This window comes from Varanus komodoensis, unplaced genomic scaffold, assembly GCF_004798865.1.
Source record: "Varanus komodoensis strain SLA01 unplaced genomic scaffold, ASM479886v1 scaffold29_1, whole genome shotgun sequence".
In the NCBI taxonomy this organism is placed as follows: Eukaryota; Metazoa; Chordata; class Lepidosauria; order Squamata; family Varanidae; genus Varanus; species Varanus komodoensis.
In genome coordinates, this window is record NW_025335759.1 from 3334992 (window position 1) to 3353442 (window position 18451).

The following is an 18451-nucleotide window of genomic DNA, read 5'->3' on the forward strand; positions in this document are numbered from 1 at the left end:
CTGACTTCTCAAGCATAAGGGAAGAAATAATGCACCTTTTTGCAAAAAATGAAGCCATAATCACAGTCTTAGTTTCAGTTTTCCTTCAAGTTTGTCGCTGAAGAGAGTTAACAGTAGAGGGCGAATTCACTGTACTTTGGTCTGTTCTAGACCCAGCCTGGATCCAGCTGCCTTGCACACAGGAACGGGTTGCCATACCTTATTCTTTAGGTTCCTCATGGGCAGTTGAGAACTAGGGTTTGTTAATGCTTTCCTCAGAAAGCTAATCCCAATTAAGTTTGTTTGTTCATTCGTTCGTTTAAAAAAAAACCCCAGCAACACAAACCCCAAATGGCCTGACAGGTATCGGTTAAGTTTCCAGACTCCTAGAAAGTTGGAAGCAGCTGAACTGAGAGACAGAAAGGAAGCTTTCTGCAGAGATGTAATGAACCACTTAGGATGTGTATGGTGAAATAGAAGAAGAAAATCCCTGCAGTTCCCAGCATTCCCCAACCAGCAGGTCTGGCTGGGAAATCCTGGGAGCTGTAGGACTTTGTGTACTCATGCTCAGGATGTGAGCTGAGGTAGGGGGCACCGAGGAGCCTCAGCCCTGGTGGGCTGATATCAGGGGGAGGGGCTACATGAAGTGTGGGGTGGGGCTACTTGGCATGGCCTATTCCCCACTCTGATGCCCCCCCAGAGGACAGACTGCAAGCCTGAACAAGGCCTGGGTGTGGGAAGGGTGGTGCTATAGCAGCCCTCCCCAGCCAGGTGGCCTTCAGAGGCATTTGGGACACAGCCCCCAGCCCTCCCATCCAGCAGGGCCATTGACTGGGTGTTCTGGGTTCTGTACTCCGAACGTGCCTGGAAGGCACAAGGCTGGGGAAGGCTGCTCTACAGGAACCAGAAGTGAGCCAGCTGTGTGCATCCCGCAGCTGAGTCAGTGTCTGAGAAGGTTAGGATGTTACTGGATTGTAACAAAAAGCAAAGGGGGCTGAACATTCAAGAAGGTGGGGATCTACTCGCTCATGTTCTTGAGCGTTTATAGTAATTTTGCTGGGTTAGGGTGGAGGGGGTTGCATCTTCCATCGTGCATTTTTACCCCCCACCCCGATTCGAGAGAGCTGTTGCAGAAGAGGAGCAGCGAGGGCGAAAAACAACTCTCTTCCTTTGCTGTTCCCAGAACAGTCACTCTTCTCTACAATATCTCCAGCACATGTTCATGTGTCGAGCTCGTTACTCTCTTTCAACACTCATTAGGACAGCCAGGAAGTGTGGGGAGTGTCCTTTAGCTTTTCCCCATTGTGGAAATCTTCCTCCCCCACCAGTCTCCAGTGAAGATTTATTAATCATTGTTTTCGTACACAATTCACAAATCATTCCACATGGATGGAGACGGGAGCAGTGGAAAGCAAAGCCACAAAATACAAGAGATTACAATAAAAGCAATCCAGTGAATAAAGCAGTGGCTGGAATTTACCCATCTGTCAGAAAATGCTTCATCTGTTAGAAAAGATCTACCAGGGAATCTGTCAGGAAACGCGGCAACATTGTGCCCAGTCATTACTGCAACAGGCTGTCGATGACAACAACATCTGCTCCATGTTCTTATGCTTCTTGGACGTGTGAGTGGCGTTTTGGACGCGAGATGGGTGGGCACGGGCTGGAGTGGGCGCCTGTCCCAGCACCTCAGGGAGCTTCCTGTGAGCTTTTGTTCAGCAGCCACCTCTGTGCGTGAAACTGTAGGCGATGCATTTTGCTAGGCAAAGCAGGGAAGAGTAAACCTGGTGAATGCGAAGCTCTGATGCTGGTTTTCTTTTGAACACAGAGTAATAAAGTGATGGGATGTGGCTTTGGCCTCTCCTGCTGCCTGCAGGCCTTTCGGAGTACGTTTTTAACTGCCTCCTTGCCTCTTTTCTCACCCCCACCCCCCACCCCACCTCCCAGTATGCAGTGTGGCTCGTGCTGTGGGTTGGATGGAATGCATTCATCATCTGTTTTTACCTGGAAGTTGGACACCTTTCACAGGTAATTTGCCTCTGTTATTGCACCAAGCGTGTGCCCTTCTCGAACCACTGATCCACCTGACAATTGGAGGATTCCCATTCATCATCTCTGTGCCGCGATGGCTCCGTCAGATAGAGAGAAGAGTTCAGGGGGCGAGTGGGGTGTTATGAAGATGCCACAGCTGTTTTGAAATGTCTTTCATTTCTTTCTCTCCCACCATCCTCCCTGGGGCCGATGCTGCTGAGTGAATGGGCCCATCAGGGCTGCCGAAACGATGCCCTGCGGTATAAATCAAGGGGCTGCGGTTCCTTTATATTTTCAGGATGTGTGCACCTCTCCCTGAAAGGGACACTTTACTTCCCTTTAATGGGACACAAAGAACAGTGCAATCTCCGGATTGAAATATGCTGCCCATATACTGGGGAGACAGAAATGGATCACCCTGGTGACTTTCCACTGTGGTTTTGTAAATCTCTCGCCTTCGGGGGAGGGCTGGGTCATTCTGCTAGGGAACAAGAGTGATGGTGGGGTGGAAGGGAAGAAAGATGCCTGGACCAGCCAGGCATGGTTCTAAAATGGGCTCTGTAGCAACACAGAATACTGGCTCTCTGATGTGCTCTGGGCTCCAGTATGTGCAGAGGTACTTTTCTTGAAATCTGAAGGCTCTCTGCCCCTCCTACACTGATGGATGGTATGAGAAGACATGAGGAAACTCTGATGTTTCTGCAAAGACGTATTTTGGAGAGATCTGATGGGAAGAGTAGAACCCCCAAAGTTGACCAATGCAGACTGTGTGGGTTCAGTGACCATGGGATGCTGGCTCGCTTTTGTGGGAGTGGGAAGGGAAGGGAAGGGAAGGGAAGGGAAGGGAAGGGAAGGGAAAGGAGTATTCCTGGAATAGGGCATGGCTGGCTGGCTGGTACCCTGGACAGGAGCATTCCAGAGTGCAACACTGTATTGCATAGTCCTGCCTGTATATTACTTACGGTACATTGCAGCTGGCATTCTGTGTCCATGGAAATGCTTGCAACTCAGGTACTACTTAACACTCATTTTTCTTAACAAGGTTATTGAAAATGCCAAAGTAGAACACAACACCAGGTGTTCAGGCTTCTGAAATATTTGATTCGGTTTCTTCTTGCACAGAAGAAACCTAACCCAGGGCTTAATGGGCAGGTAGGGATATACAGGAGAAGGCAGTCCTTTAGGTAACCAGGTCCTAAGCTGTTTAGGGCTTTATATGTCAAAACAAGTGCTTTAAATTGGCCCCTGCTTCCACGGCGATCCAATGCAGTTTCTATAATCTGTAGTTTGTATAGTGAGAGCCTGCCTGCAGAACAGCCTGGAGTGCTCCAGATGCTTTGGACCACAATCCCCACAGTCGCTGAGCATTGGCCCTGCTGGCTGGGGCAGATGGGAGTTGTAGTCCAAAGCATCTGGAAAGCGCGCCATTACCCTGCTTTGGACACCCTCCCACTCCATCACCAAAACCCGAGTTTACCTTGCCGTGTCCCGTTTTCCTTAGGACCGAGACTTCATCATGACATTCAACACATCGCTGCATCGCTCGTGGTGGATGGAGAACGGCCCCGGCTGCCTGGTGACTCCCGTGATCAACTCCAACCTGGCCCTTGAGGACCACCATGTCATCACGGTCACGGGGTGCCTGCTGGATTATCAGTACATCGAGGTGGTGAGCAGCGCAACGCAGATCTTCCTTGCGGTAGGTCGCAGCAGCACCCATCCAGCCACAGCTGAGTCGTCCCCCACAGCGACCTTCAAAAAGTCACCGAGGTGCTGCGGGTGATTCTGCCCACTCTCGGAGCGACATTCACCCCCCATCAATGCCAGCCTTACAAAGAACGCTTTGCTCCTGCTTCTCTTGAGGCCCAGGAGACCAGAGGCCTTTGTGCAACTACCCCCTGATCATTTCAAAATGTCACGGAGCACCCATATTAAGCTTTGCAGGCACAAACCTGTGCAAGGAAGCAGGTGTTTATTGACAGCTTTCTGGTGTGGCATCGTAGCACTTGCATGCCTTCTCTGCAGCAAGCGTCAAATGGAAAGCCCCAGCAGCTTGTCTCTGGGACGGTGAGCCTGGAGGTGCTGGTTGAGTGGTATGGAAACATTATTTGCCAGTTGGGCGGCACAGAAACATAGTAGTTCTAGTCTTGGGGGAGAACCTGGACCATGAGATGCAGCTTTTTTAAAAAATTGGATCAGGTTCAGGCCACAGCCATCTCCACTGGCTATTCACATGGGGAGGAAAACCCTCAGTGGCACCAGTTTGGAGCCTTTGTCCTGCAGCGTTCAGAAGAGAAGGTCCACCACAATGAAGGTGTGGGCAAAGCTTGTCGCGTCTCTCCCTCTCCCCTACGTGCCTGCTCAGCTTAGCTTTGCTCAGCTCTGCTTGGCTCTGTCCCTTCTGGAAATGCAGTTTAGATGGCTTTAGAAGGGGACCAGACAAATGCAAGGAGGCAAATTCAGGGCAACTAGTCCTGAATGACTCTATGCTGCCTTCATTATCAAAGGCACTATGACTGTGTCACCAGTGGCTGGGGAACATGGGCAGGAGAATGCATTGGCTTTCCCGTGAGTAGCTGGTTGATCACCACATGAACAGAATGCTGGAATCAATGGATCTATGTGACAAACATCCTGCTTAATTTGACCTAGACTTACCCAAGGGGCTTCATGTCAAAGTGGGGACTAGAGTCTGGATCTCCATGTCCCAGGCCAACACTTGCTAGGCTAGATAAAAATGTACAACCCTGTGCAGGTCTACTCAGAAGTCAGTCCCACTGTGTGCAGTCTTACTGCCCAGTAAGGATTTGTATAGGTGTGCACTTTCATAGAATCATAGGATAGTTGGAAGGGGCCAGAGGGCCGTTGGGTCCAACCCCCTGCTCAGCGCAGGACTTCCAGTTAAATCATCTCCCTCAGATGCCTGGCCAGTTGCATCCTGAATGCTTCTAGCCTGGAAGAGTCCACCACCTCCTTCGCTCATTTGTTCTGTTCTCATACTGCTCCAACGATCAGGAACTTTTTCCTGATCCCTAGCCCAAATCTGGCCTTCTGTGTTTTCTTCCTTATTCTGCCTCCTCAGGAAAATTTCTGATGCAAAACCGTTGCTGTTTCCTTGCTGTCGAATCCCTATTTTTAATTTGTCATTACTTTTATTTCTCTTTTGAAGCTCTTTGGATTTGTTTATGCCTGCTATGTGAGCAAAGTGTTCATGGAAGAAGAAGACAGCTGTAAGTGTCTGGGCCACGGCTCTGCTGAAATGATGGGTGATGTATTTGGTGGGTGATGTATTTGTCACACAGACTGTTCAGGTGGACTTGCTTATACCAGGGATAGAGAAATTCTGGCTCCCCTGGGATTCCCAATCTCGACCGGTGGATTGGGATCCCAGGCCATGCCCCCTTTCTGTGGCTGTAGCCCTTTCCCCTGACCACCAGTCATTTGGTGATCTCCTGACCTTTGAACGCCCCCCACCCCCGCTTCTGAAAGGTTGAACTGCCTCTGCCAAAGCTCAGATCCTGGCAGTAGGCGCTTTGAGCCAGAATAGGTTGCTGTTCTCCAGCCTGCCCTTTCTGCTTATGGACCTACCCGCCTCTGGTTATGCACCCTCCCCCCGGGAGCTTCTGCAAAATTGAATTCCAGACTTCTGCACTTAAGCCTGTAAACTCTTTAATTATGTAAATGTTTTCAGTTTTTCAATAGAGTGTTTGTACTACCATCCACTCTACCTGCAAAGAGTTTTGACAGAACTTAGCTCCGCTCTATAAAACAAGAGTATTGCGGAAGCCAAAAGCAAGGGAAAGTAGCCAAGTCAGAAGAGTGTCCATTAAGGAAATAGGCCTTAATGGTAAGGAGTTGACTCCAAGCTATATCCCCCTCTCCCTTCCAAACTGAGAAGAGCAAACCGCCTCTTCCTTGCTTGCTTGGATCCTCTGTTTAAGGGCGAGTTGCGTCTACACTCTCTTGACCTGATGTTGCATCCTCGGATTAATGATGCCAGTTCCCTCGGCCACCCCAACCAGCATGCTTGCTAAACCTTCCAGCAGATTTTAAAATGGTCTGCTTCTCAGCATCTGCCTGGCTCATCTCTGATTCCACCGGCCTGGGCATTCAGCTGTGAATTCTGTTCCCTCCTCTTTGTCTGAGTCAGTCTCCATCACCTTGGAAGTCTCTCCTGAATGAAGAGTGGGCCCAGTCCCTGCAAAACCCACAGCAGCTTATTAATCTCCTCCTCTTCTCCATTTCATCCTCACAACTACTGCCCTGTAAGGTAGGAATGGCCGTCAGTGACTGGCCCAGAGTTACCCCGTGACCTTGATGGCCGAGTGGGGGACTAGGACCCCGATCTCCCAAGACCCAGTCTAGCGCCGTAGCAGGTGTGCCATGCTGGCTTCATTTCAGCTGCAATGGTGCTCAAGGCAGGCTAGAGCGAAGACAGGAAAATGCACCACAAAATAAACTGGCTTGGCAGGATAAATTAATGGTATTTTTCCTTAAGGAGTGTAAGGCAGCTCACGTGATGGTCAGTGTTAAAGAAAATAAATGTCTCCTTTTGCATAATGAGATCTAAAGTATTGCTGCAGACGAATCACCATTTCTGCCCAGGGTGCATGTCATGATCATTTTCCAGGCAGATATATTGGAAAATTCAAACTTTGATACACAAACAGGACACTGTCTATCCCTTGTTGAGAATTGTGCTGTGTGTTCGCCTGATGACTTCCAAGCTGCATTATTTGACACAGACCAACTGCTATTCATTAATAATATTTACACATGAAACAAGGAAAGGGAAACGATTTAGAGAGCAGTGAACTATAGGCTCAATCCTATCCTGAAACATAGAGCTTGGATGAATGACACAAAGGCCTGTGCTTCTAACAGGGAACTCGGTGTGTGTGTGTGTGAGAGACATTTATTCGTTTATTTCCAAATCTAATAAGACACTCCATTAAAAAGATAAGGCTCAGCTTCAGCTGTGGCAAGATTAATATTGAAAGTGTATTCAAAAGCACATTTGAATGCCTTACGCGATGCATAATGGAAAAGCACGAAAATGGGCGTGCTGTTAAAGAGTCGCAGTATGTTCTGCTAGGCACTATGTAGAATGGACTGGGCAGGTGTTATATGATGGCTCTGCCTGTTGTTATTAAGGGGAGGCTCTGATGCCTTCTACAATTTCATTGCAAAACGGCTCGATTGGATGAGAGCCTGGCTGATGTTTTCTCTTGTGATGGTCTTGTAAGAGTGTGGCACCTCAGCCTAGGTGGCAGACCTGCCCTTCTGGGGGTCCCAAATCCAGCTCTTCAGGAGCTCCCCCTTCCCCTGGCCCGATCCCTTTTCACAGATCATTTGGTGGTTCCTTGGCTTTTGTGCAGCTTCTCCCTGCACCCCAAAGGTTAAAACGCCTCTGCTGAGCTTCAATTCTTGGCAGTGGGAGATCTGAGTTGGTATTTTTGCCCCATCCCTTTTGCTTTATGTTCTGCCCACCACTCAAATAAAGCCCCCAAGAACGTCTCCAGAAAGGAATTTGGCCCTTGGGCTGAAAGAGGTTCTGCATGGCTGCGACATTCATTCCTAATTCTGTGCTGCCCATTAGACAAAGCCCTCTGGCTGGTTCACAAGACAAGGCATAGAGCTATAGCATACAATGGCATATTGAAATGTCATATAAAGCCAGTGGGGCACAGGCTAAGAGCACAGGACCGGGACTCAGGAGATTCTAGTCCAGATTCTAGTCCCCACTCAGCCATGGAGCTCACCAGGTGGCTTTGGGCCAGTCACTGCCTCTCAGCCCAGCCTACTTCACAGGCTTGTTGTTGTGAGGATAAGATTGAGTGAAAGAGGAGAATTCTGTAAACTGCCTTATGCTTCTTGAAAAGAAAAATGCTAGGATATAAATATAATAAATAAATAAAGCGACCAGTTTAGTGAAGCAATCTGGGGGTAAGTCCTGCCAACTCACTCCAGTTCTGGTACTGAAAACAAGCCTTGGGCTCAGAATGTGTTCAGAGACACCCTGTTCCTGAATTTCAGCTGCATGTCATTAGCATCTGGCTTTGGTGGGTAGATGCTGGCATTCTAGATAAGCAAAAGAAAAAAGCCCAAAGCAGTTCAGGCTTGCCTGAAGTTTTCCTGCCCCCAATCGAGGAAACCTCCTTTGCACAGTCTTTGTCTCTTGCAACTGAGCTGCTGGATAGAGAGCAATTACTTCTCACCTTCTCTCCTCTCCCCGCAGTTGATTTCATTGGAGGGTTTGATTCATATGGCTACCAGGCACCCCAAAAGATGTCACATTTGCAGCTACAGCCTTTGTACACGTGAGTATCTTTCACATACTTGGGAATCTGGGGTGCTTCTAGAGCAGCTTATGGGGCTATCGAAAACTACCCTTTCCTGGCCCTTCTCCCCTGAAAGATGGAAGGAATGGCAGCACATGTCTCCTTCCCCAAACGGTGGCCCTTTTTCCCTCTCACACCACTGGCTATCTATATATGGGTGTGCCTGTTCCAAGGCAGATACGATCCTCTGAACTTCCATTACTAGACCATCTATCCCATCATCCTGTTTTCAAAAAGGCCAGCCTGCTGCCCATGGGAAGTGACAACAGCACCCATCTGTAGGATCTGCTCTTGGGTAGATCAGCCTGTACTGGGATTAGGCACCCTGGCAACCTCCAGAGGTGCTATATGGGGAAGAGATAAATGCAGTGTGATAATATATTTTTTATATTTTTATATTTTATATTTATTTTATATTGTTAATTTTAATTTTATATTGTTATTTTTTGTATTTTATTGTATTTTATTGTGTTGTAAGCCACCCCGAGGCTTCGGCAAGGGGCGGCATAGAAATGTAATAATAATAATAATAATAATAATAATAATAATAATAATAATAATAATAGATCCAATGCAATTCTAATATTGGTTCATTTAAGGCTAGGGTGGTCTTCCAAATGTTTTGACCTACAACTCCCATCATCCCTCACCATTGGCTATGCTGGTAGGCATTGTAGGCCAAGATATCTAATGACTGCAAGATGTGAATCACAAGTTCATATTTTTGGAAGAGAAATAAAGGCAAGAAAATCAGAATAAACTTTGTTGGCATGTTGGAGGAACTGGGACTCTCAGGTCCAAACTGTACTGTATCTGTTTCTTTTTTTAATCTTTCCCAGTTATTAGCATTTTTGATGTGCTATTCCTTTTGCCATATCCTTTGTGTTGTACAGTAAAGTGGATCTGTATATGAGGAATTGATGGATACCAATTTAAGTTCCAAACGGAATTCTCATCTGTGCCTGTTTGTGCCTCTCTGTCTTTGCTTCCAAACTAATGGAAATGCAAACCCAACGGAGCCCCCATGTAGTTTGGTTTTCCATTCATTCTGAAACAGGCATAAGCAGCTTTATCATCATTTTGAAATTGTTGTGCTGTATGCCCAGTCTGGAACTAAACCTGATGCCTTTGGTCTGTTTATTTTTATCCTTTTAGCTCTGGGTAACTGTTTCCTTACCTACAGTGAACTGGCCTCTGGGGACATTTGCAAAAATGCAAGGCAAGCAGGATGCGCGACATGCTAAGCCATCCCAAAAACATGTGGCGGACATCTCTGTCGGAGGGTTGGTGCGGCCAGCACGGTGACTCCATCTTGCTTCCCCACCCCTTTTTAACTCCTTTGTTTGGGCAGCCGCAGCGTTTCCACACACTGTGTGAAACATCGGCAAAGAGTGTCTCTTCTTAAGTGTACCAGAAGATCAGACGGTTTTGGCTCAGAGACCGAGGAACCAAAAGAAGCTCGATGCTCCACCTCTTGGCCAGTGTTTGTAGTGCAGCTCGGAACCCCAGCAAAGAAAGAACCTCCAGCGAGGGTGACATTGTGCTACAAAGAGAGAAGGAGAAGTGCTTTCTAAGGAAGACAGGTTTTTTTTTTTAAAGTCATTTCCTATTGTCTCATTTGCTTCTGAGCAAATGGCTTTGCAATGTGGTGATCCGTGCATTGCAATACTCTACAATAAAGTGTGAAACCTGACGTGACACCTGGAAAGGAAGGGTTCTGGAATCCGTTTCCCTTCCATTCTTTCTATCCCATGTCGGGGGGGGGGGAAAGTGGATTGTGCTAAATTCTGCGCCATGAATGATCACGCATCCCTAGGCAAGAATGATCTTTCTCTGCAAGGTTGCTGCATGGAGACAGGGAAAACAGAGAGAGAAAGAGAGAGAGAAATGGGTGGCATTTTTAGCTTTGCCGTCACCAGCATGCACCCCTTGAAAGCAAAACAAAGGCTCCCCAATCTCGACTTAAATGAGCATCAGTTAAAACAAGCCGCCCAACGCTGTCAGATAATTCTTTAACCATAAAGTACATGCACATTCTGACACATGCATGAGTTTCCTTCTGAGCTGGCAAGTACACTGCTTCACCTCCAGAAAGCCTCACCGTATGAATCATGTGTGACTTGATGCTTCCTGTAGGATGTGGAAAATGCTTTTCGGTAGCATGACAAATGTCTTCCAATGGGACTGCATATCGGCTCACTAACAGCTCTCTCTTTGGATTTTTGTAAATTGGAGGTCCCGGACCCCCTTTCCCCCACAAGGAATGGCCATCTTTGTAATTTCTCATTGTCGGATGCTTGTATGGGCCGCAGGATGTTTCCATAAACAGTCAGAACCCTAGCCCAGCCTGCCTTCTCCCTCTGCTCTCCAGATGTGGTGGACTGCAGTTCCCATCAACCCCAGCTGGTGTGGCCATTCGCCATACTGAAGGAAAAATAGGAGAACTGAAGTCCAAGACATTTGGAGGGGCTAGCTTGGAGAGGGCTATTAAGGATGCTGACCCATTTTGCATCTGCTTGGTTTCAGGACAAGCTTGTTCAGGGTTTTGCTGCTGTTTCCTCATTGTGTGCCAGGCCTCATTCTGGTTCCCATCATTCCAAGCCCTAAAGCAAAACTTACAGCTCAGCGCTTGGCCTCATGAAGAGCAACTTTCCCTACGTCCTGCCAAGCCATTCACGTTTCCGTAACCACCACCATAACATGTGCCCAGCTGAATGCTGACAAGGAAAGAGTTCTCTCCCTTTGGTTCTGAACACCACTTTAGCTTCGCCACATATTTATATTTGCCGTTATTTGTCTCTGTGAGAACTGCAGTCTCGGCTATTCTTCTGAATTCACGAGTTCTTATAAGACCGCAGGCAGATGCACTATTAGAACAGCAAACACTTCGCTAGATTTTTTCCTCCTCCTCATTGGGTGAGTCCATTGTCCTTCCAACTTCACTATGCAAAAACAGACAGGAGTGCATGGCTATAAAGCCAGTGCTAATTCAGTCATCTGTTTTGCTCCTCCCCGAAATCTCATCTGAGCTCTCTCCCTTTGTAGGTTTTAGATCACATATGTACATATTCAGGTAAATGTTTGTCCATTGTCTTATTACTGTTTTTTTTAAAGTAAAAACCACTTTTTAAAAAATTACAAAACTGCACCAGAGTTATGGGGGAAGGGGGGTTCATGACATCTCGGGAGCAGGCAATCAGGGTTGAGCGTGGTCAGTTTCTGCTGCAAACTTGCTAAGCATTTCTCGCTTCCCTCTGACCTCTTCCTGGAAGTAGAAGTTTACCATCTACTGTAAGGCAAGGTATGAGCTTCCAGAACATCTCAGTCATTTCCTAATGATGTTTCATTTCTAGACTGCCAAAATGTACCCTTCCATTGTTAGAGAAGAGCAGAAAGCATTAATTTCTGCTGCTGGTTTTGTTTTTCTGTAGAGGAAATCTGCAGAGGCAGTGACCAGATACACAGTTGTAATTAAAACCTAGACATAGTTGTCCCGGCCTTGAGCATGACCTCTTATCTCTATTCCAGAGGTGGGCAACTTGTGTCCTGCCAGATGTTTTGGCCTATAGCTGCCTTCAGTGCTAGCCGGTGCAGAAGGATGAGTGCATATGGGAACTGAGGCTCAGACACCTGGAGGGCCCCAAAGTGTCCACCCCTGCTCTTCGCTCTCTGTCCTGGGAGCTGTCCCCCCATCTCAGAGGTGTGAATATGAGCCACAGCGATTCTGTTGTGAGGAGAGATGCAGTGGACGCATGTTCAGAAAGCTTGTCTTAGCATTTCCTGGGTCACAAGATGGGCATGGAATCTGTGATGGGACTCAGTTCTGGTACGTGTGCGCTCCGGCGAAACTTCCCATATGTACGATCCATTCAAATGGTAGGCTTTGCACCTCTTAGGCCAAGGGGTTGCAGGGGAGGAGACTCGGCGTTGTCCCTAAAAGTAGTCACATGGAGTTTGGACCTTCCCAGGGGAACCTGCCTGATTCATCAGATCATCACCTGAGGGCTTGGGCTCACAAACTCCAGCATTCCTTGGAGGGGACGTCGGAGGTCTTGTAGCCCGACCTCACCCCCTTGCTCAGTGCCTGATCCCCCTTGCAGAAGCCGCTGCAGCCTCCCTAACGCATGGCTGTCCTGCCCAGCCCCTGCCCTTTTGTATTGATGGCTAGTTTGGATGGGACCGGGTGGGAGTTACACCGTTTTGGTGATGGTTCCATGGTTGCGGGACCTACTTCATGAAGATGGTGTGCAGCCTTCCTCCTGATCCAGTTTCTGGAGAGTTGGAAAGGCCATTACTGCCTCTGACTGATTTGAGTCATCCGTACTTGGAAGGTGGGCAGTGGTTTCATTTTGAAATATGTGTACTGTGGTGCGATTTTCATGTTACATTCTGCGTTGAGCTCTTTGGCAAAGCAGTCTAAGATGCATGGCATGAAATCAGAATAAATACTGTGAGTGTCCCTGCTTCCAGAAGTGAGGTGAGTGGTGGGCAACCAGAGGTAAAGCAAGGTGATGCCCTCACCTTGAAACATTATTTTGGCAGAATCCATTGTACTTGGGAGGCATCAAATCTTATGGTGTTGGTCTTATAGGACCAATTTGCATGTTGTGGTAGTAAATCCTGGGCTAATTAACCCACGATTTGACGAGGTGCATCATGTATCATCACCTTCCAGTTCTTTGTGGATTCTGCATCACACATGGACTCTGTACCCCTCCTAGATATTCTGGGGGCAGGAGGGGAGAGGTTCTGGCTCTTTTCCCCAGTTTTCTTCTGACCGGCATTGTGGGTGCCTTGAGGTTTTCCTACGGAATTCCCCAGTGACTTGCTCTATTTTATCATGCGTTTACACATTCTTAGTTATAGGTATCCTCTCTTTTTGACCTTAATGTTATTCCTGATTACTCTTTTTATTCCATTTTTTAAAACTAACTCTCCTATTCTCAAATTTCTTTCTGCTCTCCTTGTCTTTTTCTTCCTTCCTTTCTTCTCCTGATGGCACTCAAGGTGCCCTTTTGGAAGGGCATTTGCCGCAGGAGCTGTTTTTCTCCCATGGGCGGATACTCTCTGTGCCTCTTCTCTGTTTAGGAGAGGAGCACCTCGTGGAAGCCTGCCTGTACTTCCAGGCTTTCACACAACAAGCCCGGAAAAATTGCGCTGGGTGTCTTTGGGCTGAGCTGTGAAGCTGCACCCTTCAGGCTGCCAATTCGGCATTAGCAGTGCTCACAGACCACCTGTCTACCTCCTGGGCTGGTTCAACTTCACGCCCACCATCTGTGGCTACAGGGGTGCCATCTGTCGTGCTGCGTCGTGCGTCCTGTCCACTCTTGGGCATGCAGATGAGGCCCACCAGGCTTGGAAATGGGCCAAGAAGGCCAAAAATATGGTGGACGGGGAAGGCCAAACACAATGAACAGCCTAGGTACCATCCCCCATCAGCAGCAACTGCACCTTCAGAGGAGTTGTTCCATCAAGGCCCACCCTGATGATGGAACCAACTGGGATGCAGTCTTCCTCTGCAGGGACTCTCCACCCCGTATTCCAGCTCGCCTGCCATTGGTGGTCTCCTCATCCAGGATCCTATCCTTCCTGCACTGGCAACCACCAACCATCATGCCATCACTGGACCAAGCCATCGCTCTGTCTGTGCATTGGACTAGCAGCTACTCACAACACTGTCTTGTGCTTCTGACCACCAACTGAGGGAGTATCCAATGTCCCCATTGCCATCTTGGGGCTGGGAAATGTACTGGCTGCCCGCACCAAACTACCATTGACATGGAGAGGAGAAAGAGTCAGTGGACTCTCTGAGCCACCGTCTTGAGGTCCGGGACTATCAGCCAGGGGAGCGCAGTAGAGAGCCTGTACCAGTATACTACCCTGCCTCGTTTGCCTGCCTTGCTACTGCAGAGCAACTCACTGTGACTGGGACTAGAGGACTATGCACGCCCCTCCAATTCGGTTCCATGCAATGATCCACCGACTTCCTTGCCAGATGATGTGATCACAGTACAGGGACAAGGAACCCTGCCCAAAGACCTGGAATGTTTCTTCAAGATGGTTCTTTGGATGGCAATGGCATCGGGACAGAAGACATGCAACCTGCCGACCAGCACACCCAATCTTTGATTACGTCTGGGTAGAGGATGTACTCCTGGTATCTATGTCATTCCTACCCAAGCTTTTTACAGCCATGAAGAAGCTGCCGAGGGCACCAGCACAGCTGCAGTCGACACTCATGCTTAGAGGGCATGTGCCTGGTCCAGGAGCAGGAGGTCCCCTTCTTGCTGCAACCCATTCTCCATGGGTTTCACTATCATTGTAGTGTGTTCCCATCGCAGGCACAATGTGTCTGCAGTCCGTAGTCAGCGTGGCATCGGGTTCCTGCAATGTGACGTTTACTCCCTCTGCCAGGTTGGATCAGCAAGTCCAGCCAGGTTCTCCTGGACTGAATGCAGGAGCACCAGGCATTTCCAGATCAAGTCATGTTGGGGTTGATAAGCATGCATTGAACCACAGTTGAAGCGATCGCATTGGTAGCCTTTTGAACAGAATGATTGCAACTGTTGATGCCATAAGGCCCAGGAATCACTACACCTGCTGCACCATAGTCCTGGGGATGACCCAAAGCTGTGAGGTTGATCAACATCACTGCCCTGTTGGCTGGTGGTAGGTGCTTGCCATCAGTGTATTGAATCTCGCCAATACAGAGGATCTACTGAGATTTTGCACTGTTAATGCAAAGACCAAGCATCCTGAGGAGGTCACAGGAAATACAGACCAAGCCCAGAAGTTCATCTTGGGATGGTCTGACCAACAGTCCATCCACTGGATGTTTGCAGGGTGCTGGCATTCTATCGATTCCATGCGGAGTTCTTCTGTCAGTCCTAGAGACTGTTCATGTGTTACAGCAAACTGTCCAAGGGTGAGCCAGGTAGCCCTCAAGGGGTCATTGAACCAGCTCACTGGCTTACCAGCCATCTGGGCCTCAGTTTCCTGAGCAACCCAGAGCACACCACCACGGTGATGGTGACTCCCATGGCACTGCACACTGGCATCCCACTGCAGGGCCTCTGCAGAGCGTTGACGTGCTCCACCCACTGACAATCATCTGGCACAACAGGCTTGGTGTTGGCACAGGCAATATTGCTTCTTCCGCAGAGCAGTCCTAGCAGCGGTTCTCCATCTCGAGGTAAGCTTGCTAGATGCCCATTTGTGTGATGCACAGAGACTGTGAAGAATAAGTTTGCTTACCTGCAACTATTGTTCTTCAGGTGGTCATCTACGCATTCATACAACCTGCCCACTAACCCTCCATCAACGTTGGAAGTCATGATACCATACCATCCTTTGGACTTGTATCCAGATGGTTCCAGTCAGCCGTTCACCGGCCCCTCCCTGAGCACAATGCTGGTCTTGAAAGAACTGGGGATAAGGGTGGGGACCTCTCGTAGTTATACCAGGGAATGAGAAAGGAGGGGTTCCCACCGGAACAAGTCTAGCTTGGAAATCTTCCCAACAGCAGTCGCAGAGCCATAGGTGTGAATACACAAAGGATAGATACAGGTAAGCAATGTTACTGTTCTGTAAATCAGCTGCTTCCACGTTTCTTACATTCTTTAACCTACAAACCCCCCTAAACAACCCATCAGCCTGCGTTCTCACACCTCCAATGGGAGGCTGTCCAAAGAAAGGGGAAAGATGGTTATATTCTTAGGCATTCATCAGATTCTCCTTGTACTATCCACACTGCAACTTCTTCTGATGGCTTGTATATTTAGATGAATTTCTCTGAGCTTCTCTTTGCAAATTGCCACTGAAGCTTGGGGGGGATCAATAATTTAAACAGAGCTGTCAGATTAGAAGAGTTGAGATCAGACAATTTCCTAGCCCTTATCATTATTTCTGTACCAAAATGTAATTGTTGCCTGTCAGTCTTAATGGGGGCTCTTGAAAGTCCTTTCAATTGTGTGCCTGGCACAGAGACCTGAAAGGGGCAGTGGGGGCAGGACTATGGAAGGAGCTGCCCTGGGTGTAGAGGTCTGCTTTTCCCAGCTTCCAGTTGGAACTTCTGGAAGGACAGGAAAGTCAGTGTGCTGTCACTCCCACAAACCAGAGATGCCTGACAAAAAAACCCTTTTTTATTAAGGCACACTTGCTGACCAGATTCTCTTGAAGGACTCCTTTCCGCTCTAGTTTTGCAGTGATGGAGTCCGGGGCCTCTAGAACTGGGGAAGTGCAGGAAATACTCTGTCAGAGACCAGTGGAGCCCTGGTAGGGTTTAGGCTTTTCCAGCAATACCAAGGGGTGCAATTTTCCCTAAACGGGCACTGCCCCAAACCTGTTTCATTTGTCATCGACATTCTTCCCCAGTCTCCTATCTAAAATACTTCCAAGGCTCACAAAAACAAGTATAGCGGCTGTCCTGACCATAACCCAGGGCTCACTCCTTCATAAAATGGCCAGCACAGTGGATGTGACCAGTCATAAAATACTCATTTCCCAAAAGGCAGCTGGGGTAACAAAAAGGAAAATTAACTTCCCCTGCAAATTTAGTATGAGGCTGAGGGGGTGGGGTGGGGGGTACTGAGCTCCAAAATGCAAAACTGCTCCTCTGATCCGAATAAAGAAGGTGCTGGAGGGCAGCTTTCCTTTGCTGCATGCTGACGTTTTTTCTTTACAGCTTAATTAAAATCAGGAGCAGGCAGAGAACCCAGGAGGAGGCAAAAGGGGTGTCTTCAGGCACCCTATTGGATACCCCAGGTGTAATTCTCTTACTAGGGCAAGCCAATCCATTGCCAAACTTGCAAGTTTTCCAGATCTGCTCATCCAGTTTTGTTAATACAAACACTGCCTGTTTTCATTTCCACTCCCAAAGGGGCCTGCACATTTCACTCCAGGTGGAGATATTGTTGAGCAAGCGGCTACATTATATAGTTTTGAAAGTACAGAATCAGAAATGTGCTTTTAGCCTCCTGCTAGCACCAGCAACTGCCTGGAGATGCACTCCGGCTCGAGGTGTGATCGTGTAGATTCATCACTTCCACATCTGGTCAGGGTTTCCTCCTTGTCGCACCCCATTTGTCACATCTTGCCTGATGAGGCGACCTGGATACCGTATGGGATCTTTTGGCTGACCTGTTAATGGTATTCCAAAATGACTTGCTTTTGGACTTTAAAGGGTGCAACGTTCACACATTAACAAGATAGGAAGCCGGACTGGTGAGATTTTCATGGGCACAAACATGCACGGGGTTGCATTGCAAAGAAAGAAAAGATTTATAAAGTCCCCAAACCACCCAATTGGCCAGCAGTTGCAGAGCAGACAAAGCCGGCCTGCATTCTCAGGTAAAAGGTGAGTAAAGGGAGACATGACGGAGGTGTTTAAAATAATGCACAGTGTGCAGAAAGTAGAAAGGGAGGCATTTTTCCCCCTCTCCCATAACACTTGAACCCGGGGTCATCCCGTGAAGCTGATCGGTGAGGATTGTGCACATCATGAGCTTCACACAGTGCGGTTTAGCTGTGCAATCTGCTGCCATGGGAAGTGATGGTGGCCACCAATCTGGATGGCTTTGAAAAGGGATCGGACAGGAGGGAGGGAGGGAGGGAGGGAGGAGGCCTTCAGTGGCTCCTAGCCTTGCTGGCTCTGCGCAGCCTCCTTTCCCAGAGGCACCATGCCTGCGTGCAGCTGTTGCTGGAGAGCTTGGGCAGGGGGGATCTTGCCCACCTCCTGCTTGAGTGACCCTGTGGGCAGCTGGTTTGGCATGGTGAGCATGGAGAACTGGACCTGATAGACTTTGGGCCTGATCCAGCCTGGCTTTTCTTGTGTTCTTATGTACTGTTGAAACTGAAATGCTTTCATTTGGTTCAAGATAAATAGAATGCATTGTTGGGAGCCAATGTCATAGCTTAACTCTATGTTTGTATACAGATGTCATTTACGGAACGGTCCTATGTGTGTATAGAGAGGGGAAAGACCCAACACCCGTAGTTGATTTATTTTGAAGCTCTGTTTTGCTACAAATTAAAAATACAGGTGACATTTCAAAAGTTCTGAATGTTGCAAATTTCACTTTTTGAACTCAAGGGCTACATTT

The 18451-nt window shown here is 48.2% G+C and overlaps 1 protein-coding gene across 1 annotated transcript in view; it reads left to right on the forward strand.

Annotated features, from left to right (window-relative positions):
• Positions 1-10040, forward strand: part of NKAIN1 (sodium/potassium transporting ATPase interacting 1) — a 43588-nt gene extending 33548 nt beyond the window's left edge. Inside the window, exons 3-7 of the mRNA XM_044435026.1 lie at positions 1927-2007; positions 3512-3709; positions 5180-5240; positions 8249-8330; positions 9507-10040. Coding sequence (XP_044290961.1) covers positions 1927-2007; positions 3512-3709; positions 5180-5240; positions 8249-8330; positions 9507-9516 — 432 coding nt within the window. The 3' untranslated portion in view covers positions 9517-10040. The remainder of the gene's footprint in view (positions 1-1926; positions 2008-3511; positions 3710-5179; positions 5241-8248; positions 8331-9506) is intronic.
• The last annotated feature ends 8411 nt before the right edge of the window (positions 10041-18451 follow it).